General features: G+C 36.1%; 1 protein-coding gene across 1 annotated transcript; it reads right to left on the bottom strand.

Moving 5' to 3' along the window:
* Positions 1-3,657: 3,657 nt before the first annotated feature.
* On the bottom strand, positions 3,658-7,416 carry KCNJ9 (potassium inwardly rectifying channel subfamily J member 9). Its single transcript, XM_053719612.1, has 2 exons — positions 6,516-7,416; positions 3,658-3,977 (listed from the first exon to the last, which is right to left on the bottom strand). The coding sequence occupies exons 1-2, from the start codon at positions 7,414-7,416 to the stop codon at positions 3,658-3,660; spliced, it is 1,221 nt and encodes a 406-aa protein (XP_053575587.1).
* Positions 7,417-7,851: the final 435 nt, after the last annotated feature.

The following is a 7,851-nucleotide window of genomic DNA, read 5'->3' as shown; positions in this document are numbered from 1 at the left end:
CGCCATCCCCCCACATCGCAAAGTTATAAACTAAACCCCCTAACCTAATACCCCCTAACTTAACCCAAATTAAAATACTCCTAAATTTACAAAAAAATCCTAACTACCTTAAAAAAACTTACCTGTAATAAAAACCTACTCTTACCTTTAAAAATATAAACCCTAACAATACAGAAAAACACTACACACAGAAAAAAATACTATCATTACAGAAAATAAAAAACTAACAATACAGAAAATAAAAAAGTAATTATCAAAAAAATGTTTTTAATCCTATTCTAATACCCCTTAAAAAAACAACAACCCCAAAATAAAAAAATCCATATTCTGAAAATAAACCACCAATAGCCCTTAAAAATGGCCTTTTGTAGGGCATTGCTCTAAAGCGATCAGCTCTTTTGTTGAGAAAAAAACACTAAACCCTCTAACATTACAACCCCTACCCTACTAACTCCCCAAAATAAAAAAAAAACTAAATAACCCATTACACTGAAAAGGTCATTTGTATGGGTATTGCCCTTAAAAGGGCATTCAGCTCTTTTGCTGCCCAAATAAAAAAAAACACACCTATATAATAAAATCTAACACTAACCCCATAAAGGTACTCACCAATGATGATTATGGCGGTGCTTCATCTTCTACATCCAGGTGGAGGTCCATCTTCATCCAGACGGTGTCCAGATGGTGGTCCAACTTCATCCAGGTAGTGGTCCATCTTCTTCAAGGCGGTGGTCCACCTTCATCCCGGTGATAGCAATGGCGATGTTGGTCCTCCTCTTGCGATATTCAACACGGAGGTCCTCTTCATACTGTCCAGCCGCACACTGAATAGTGAATGCAAGGTACTCCTTTTATATACAGGTACCTTTGCATTCCTATTGGCTGATTTAAATCTTCAAATTCAAATCAGCCAATAGAATGAAAGGAAAAAGCTTTCATTCTATTGGCTGATTTGAATTTGAAGATGTTTTTTTTTCTGTAATGTTAGTTATTGTAATATTATTGTAATGTTAGTTATTTTAATTGGGTTAAGTTAGAGGGTGTTAGGTTAGATGTTAGTTTATAACTTTGCGATGTGGGGGATGGCGGTTTAGGGGTTAATAGTTTTAATTAGTTTTGCGATGTTGGGGGTGTGTGCGGTTTAGGGGTTAATAGGCTAGGGGCTTTTGGTAGGGGTTTTTATTAATATGTTTTACTCCATTGACTTCTATGAGGAATGCGAAAATTTGAAGTCGTTTGCGCGAGTAGGGTGATATGTTTTTTTCCCCACTTTTTTTCTTCATTGATTTCTATTGGGGAAATACATGCACACGAAAACTTGAAATACCAGTGGAACCTGACAAGCGCAAAAAACTTGTTTTCACTATCGCAAATCTTTTTTTTACCACGCAACTTGTAATCTAGCAATTGCCTGAAACTAAAAAAGTGTCTATCAGTGGCAGAAAACAGGCCGAAAAAGATCAGATGATAAATTGTGATCAATCCTTTTGTTAACAACAGCCAGAATTATTAAAGGGACACTGTAAGCAAAAAAATAAATTATCATAAACAAAAAAAAAACCGTAGTAAAACAATCACTTTTTCAATATACTCTCTTTTTTATATCTTTACCATTTTGCCGATATCTTCTTTAAATATTTAATATATTTCCAAACCCACTCCATGGGTACCGGTAGTAGTTGTCCAATCTGGGCTGACAACCCAGGTTGGAATATGGTGGATCTAATCCGCGATGCGCATGTGCAAGCTTGCGCATTGTCATCGAACACGTCACTCTCTGAATGACTGACTGGAAAGTAGTAGACCTGTGTGGGTAATTTCGGCATCACGCAGGGAAATTGCACATGCACGAATGAGACTATTCAAATGCGAATGCGCAGGAGGACAAAGCCGTCATATAATGATATGCAAAAAGTCGGCATCAGATTGGTTATTGATTATTAACATGTACTGCCCATATTTGAAGGCTGGATTTAGTTACCTCATCGGAGTACAATAAAATAAAATGTTATAACTTTATGCAGCATAGTTTGAAAAAGAAAAAGTAGGTCAGTTATTTTATATTTATGTATATTATATGACATTTGTAGTCCGTTTGTGATAAAAAAAAAAGGTTGTAATCCTTTAATAACATTCAAATATAGAATAAAGTATTCCATACAATTATACTGTTTAGTCTGTATGATGCAATTCAATGATCAGAAACCAATTCTAAGCCAGTGCTGCACAAACTACATTTCAATTCTGTGAATTTGTATGTTAATGCTTCTATAATAATTATGTTAACTGTGTAAAAGCTGCTCAGACATATATACACATATTATGTTATACAAAATCATTTATTTTAATATTTCTGACTTCCAAAATTGATTAGTGTAGTCAATGAGTATAATTAAGATGAATCAGAAATCGGTACTCAAATAAAATGTATCATTTAAGGCCAAAACAAGCTTTTGAACGAACGTCAGTGACAGATAAAACCTGTCTCACCAGGGTCCTGTAAATAAGAAACAAACAAACAAAAATTATATATTAGACCCATTGAAAATACAACAGAACTTATTTTTTCAATTAATCTTTTAATTTGACTATCTTTGTGGGCTATATTATTCAATAAGACCTTTAATTTTATTAACTATAGTGTTCAGCTAAAAGTCACATTACCTTTTTGTATGTGTAACCCTTTTCACCAGTTTTGTTTACATTATTTCCTTTTTAAAGAAATTGTTGTTCCACTGGTATTTAAGATTTAATAAACTGCTCAGAACAGACACAAATCAATTACATCTAAGGGTATGCAAACAGATTAGCACTTTCCCTTTAAATTGCTCCACACTTAAATCCTACTTAATAGTGTTTTAAGCAACAATAGGGTATGTAGCAGTGAACATAACATTTACTTAGTATACTATTCTTCTCCCCCAAATCCACCGCCGTGCAGGTCACTTCGTCTTTTCATTTACTGTATATGCCTGGCAGCATTTTATATGCAGCACCCAGCCCAACACTTATTGCCTTTAAGTATCTACGTTCAGAGCAACTTCATCTCTGGTCACAGATGACAAGGGCTACAGGCATTATGGACCTGAAGTGAAATCTCACAAGGACATGACACGAATATAAGGGGGATAATACCTGAACTGTAATCTCATCTTCGGTTTCACTTGGGCATATAGCTGTCATTAGAGAGGCAACAGGGGATAGGCACCTGTTCTTGGGTCTTACTTGGGCGTATCACTGATATAATTGGAGCTAAAAGGGTCATAATTATCTGAGGTCTTAATAGGATATGTAGCTATCCCTCTCTATATTTTTATACATAAATACATATATTTTCCCCTGTATTATTACTACTAAGTATAATGTACAGTAAGGATTCCACAATGTTTCTTTCACAGCAGCCCATAATTCATTAATTCCACCACAGGCCTGTGGAGTAAATTACAATAAATTCTTACAATTTTCAGGAATGACTTGAGAATATCTGGTGTTATTTAATTTTACCAAACAATGCTTGTAATTTGCTATTAACATTATTATTTTAACTGTTAATACATTATTGCCCAAAATCTTTTATTACTGCATCAGGCTGTTACATGCCACTCCACACAGCAAGAGTGAAAATATCTCTTTAATGATCAGGTCAATAGTATGCACTCACTCCACGAGCACCTGCTCATTTTCGGGGCTGTTCAAGCTCCCATTTCTCTCCTTTATAATATCTTCTTTTTCTGTTCCTTCTTCCACCTTCTCATCTAATTGGCTAGGGATTGACCAATACAAGTGGGCATCCATCCGAGCAGAAGCCTCAGCCATTTCTCTGGCACTGCAAATTGGGGTAGGGACTTCAAAAGTCTGATGGAAAGTGTTGTAGTCTACCTCGTAGAATCCATCCTCAAGACTTAGCACAGTCATAAAACGATGTCCCCAAAGCACCTCATCCATCAGATAAGAGCTCCTGGCCTGACAGGTCATCCCTGGAATGGATAGAAAAGGTAATTTAACAAAACAAACAAGAGGCAATTTGGTACAAACAGTAGAGCATACAAATTTTGGTTAATCATGTAATACAAATCTGCTCTTAGCAACAAGAACATTTAAAAAAAGAACAGCCATGTCACTGAAAGAAAATGTTGTTCCAATACACAACATTACAGGTCAAGCCATACCTACTTCATGCTTAAGAACATATATTGTACACTAGTTAAAGAACTGGAGAAAGTTTATACATTTACATGAAAACCATGAGATTTAATGTTTAGTCAGAATTTTTAGGGGGAAATATTTCTAGTATTAAAAAAAAGTTGTTCTGTGGATCTGGTGTGTGTTACCTTTGATAGGGGCACTACTTGAAACAAGGCTTGGAACAAAAACAACTTTAATGGGAGCAACTAAAATGACAAATAACAATTTAGAAATGATATTTAAAGAAAAAGGAGAAAGGGATAGATTACAAGTGGAGCGCAAATGTTTTATTGCGAGCAATGAGGGGTTTATCGCAGGTGTTTGTTCTCATTGCGTGTTATACTGTGTATTTACTGTTAACATTCCAATGATCTGCATATAGCAGAATATGTTCTAAGTATTTTTAAATAGATATTCCTATATATATCTGTATATATGTATTCCTATATACAATAATCTATATATATATTGTAGGTATAGATATATATTGTACCAAAAAAACATCATATATATGTAGAATATTTATGAATAAATAGAATATGTTCTTCTAAGTGAAGAAGATTGGAATGTGAAATATTCATTTTTTCATGTCGGGTTAGCGCACATGAGAATATGTGATCAGGTTTTTCACGAGAGTGGGGTTCTAGGGTTTTTTTCCCACTTTTTTTGCTCCCTTGACTTCTATGGTGGAATACATGACCACGCACACAATATTCTAAGTTCAACTTTTATGCTTGCCAGGTTGGCACACAAGCGAAAACAGTTTACTTTCAATTCATAATACGAGCGCAACCCAACAAGCGGAAAAAGCTTACTTCTAGCGCGGTTAATGCTTGAGCTGCAGCATTAATTCGTGCTCCACTTGTAATCCGGCCCAAAATGGGGTTACAATTTAAAAGCACAGAAAGACAAGAAATTGTGTGATGTATTTTGGCTGATATTAAGCTTTAACCCTTTGATGACAGGGTTAATTTGTATACATCAGAACAATGGGTTAGGGGTGTCCCTATGATGCTAGGCACGCCTTCCAGACCGCGATCACATCTTGGAAGCGCCGTTGGCTTTAGGACGCTAAAGCCCACCACGGTTAGGATGGAATAGAACGTCATAACGCTGTTAAAAGGTTAATCTTAGACACAATACTAAACAAATAACACTTACATATAAACAAACCCAAAATTTTTATTTGCTTTCTGTGTAACACCTGCATTGGAGAAGAACCACCTCTTAATGTGACATATACCAAAAAATAATTCTTAACCAGTTTATGGGAATACACGTTTATGTTATAAACCATAAAGGAAAGGGAATTACAAATCTCTGAAAAATCATTGCTTAAATTCTCCAAATCGAATAACGCTGTATAGGTATTATAACCAATAATATTTACATATTGAACACAAGTCACTATATCTTCTGTGCACATAAATATTTTAACCAAGTTCATAAAATAAAAAAATGGGTCATGCGACCCTTCATCCAAAAGATGGGCTTCTTTTTTTTCAAATAAGGTTTCCTTTCTAGGTCATAAAAGGAGTGAGAGTTGCATGTTACAGAGATGTGAGACCATTCAGTTAACATGTTTCATGTCCCTCTAACTGGGGTGGGGAAACAGCTGTGGGGATACTCAGAGCATGAAGGGACCTACAGTTCCTTCATATTCCTCCATTACAGGATAAAAAAGTGCTGCAATATCTAACCCCATAGCCCCCCAGTCCCCTACCCAACATTACATACACCCACTACACCTTCTCCTACTCTTAGGTGTAGCCATGAGGCTCTCTTTTGCCCATACGTACACTCACTAGGTGCTTACAATCATTTACATGCACTTCCTCACCATTGCACACACAAGCATGATGCTCTCCTATTCTTAGAGAGACCAACCAGGTGCTCTTCCACTTTTACACGCACTTATTAGCCACTCTCTTACCCTTACTCATACCCTACAAGCTACTTAAGCTAAAAATGAATCCTCCTTTTCCAGGGAAAGCCACAAACTACATAACTAACATAAGCGGCCAGGAAAAAAAAGTTTAATTAACAATGGAAGAATTAGAATGTCAAAAGGGTTGAAAAACAAGCAGGTTGTATTAGTGCTATTTTGCTTATCCTATAATGTTACTCTAGCTTAAGACTGGAAGGAAAGATTGCTGCTAAATAAGAGCCTAAAAAGACCCTATATGTAATAATGTTAAAAGGTTTATGTTTTCAGCCACATCAGCAAAATGAATAATAGATCCAGATTGCCATCCAGGACTCTTTGTCTTGCTCCCTTTTTATTACAAGTATTATGTCTCTAACATTTTCTAGCAAATAAAATAATATACCTGTAGCTTCCACCATGCCTTCCAGTATCACCACAATCTCAAAGTCATCCTTTGCCAGTTGTTGCTTGGATATCTCCCAAAAGGGACTGTTCTCATTTATTTCATGGCTTATAATGAGGGGCGAGACAAGGAAGAGACGATCATCTCCTGTTTCAAATCCCACATTGATATCTGTCTGATTTAACGGGATGAATTCCCCCTCCTGGGTCTGTTTAGATTTGATGAGCTTGGCTCTGATAGAGGCCTCCACAATATGTGAATTGCGCAGGTCTCCTACTCGAAACATGAGGCAGAGTTTGTCGTCCCTTTGGGAAATTACTGCATGTGAAGAGAACACAAGTGTTTCAGCCCTCTTATTGGGCTGGGAGATTTTTACAAACATACAACCCACCATAAAGGCATTAACCATGGAACCCAGAATGGCTTGGAGTAGAAGCAACACAATGCCTTCAGGACATTTATCTGTAATTACCCTGTATCCATAGCCAATTGTGGTCTCTGTCTCAATAGAGAAAAGGAAAGCGGAAACAAATCCATTGAGGTTGTTTACACAGGGCGTCCATGTTTGGTCTTCAAGATGATCCAGGTCCCCACGACAGTAAGCAATAAACCACCAGATGACACCAAAAAAAAGCCATGTGATGGCATATGCAAGGATAAAAACCAGAAGGCTAACTCTCCACTTCAGGTCAACTAGGGTGGTGAAAATGTCTGTTAGATATCGATAGGTTTCCCTGACGTTTCCATGTTGGACATTACACCGGCCATCTTTTTCCACATACCTCTGCCGGCGTCTTAACTTTCTGTCTGCTTTCTCAGCTGCTGCAGTACGTTTGCCAGCGCGTGTTAATTTGGTTTTGGCGGCTCCAGGAACTGTGAATACATTGTTATTGTTTGCCATATCGTTTGGCTTTCAACCAAGGGCTCACTTAATATCTGTGGGAAAAAAAATACAAAAAAGATAAATAAGAACAATATAATATAATGTAAATATATATATATATATATATGTATGTGTATGTGTATATATATATATATATATAAATATATATATATAAAAACAAATCAATTAAAATTATATTCACACACTAAAGTGTGAGGAAATCTAGTAGACCTATAATTTAGGAGCATATTTATCAACCAATCACAAAGACAGAAAGTTAGTGTACAGACTCTATGATGTATTGATCCCATTAAGTACAAATTTGACAGAACAGAATTTTTTTACTGAGGGACATAGCAACATTTGAAGAAATCCATGCAAGTGTTTTCCTATAACATTCTAGGGGTGCTAATCAAGATTTCCACAAACCTAAAATAAATATCTAAGGTGCAA

This window comes from Bombina bombina, chromosome 1 (genome assembly GCF_027579735.1).
Source record: "Bombina bombina isolate aBomBom1 chromosome 1, aBomBom1.pri, whole genome shotgun sequence".
In the NCBI taxonomy this organism is placed as follows: domain Eukaryota; kingdom Metazoa; phylum Chordata; class Amphibia; order Anura; family Bombinatoridae; genus Bombina; species Bombina bombina.
Note: the sequence above shows the minus strand (reverse complement) of the source record. Positions and strands in the feature narration are given on the sequence as shown.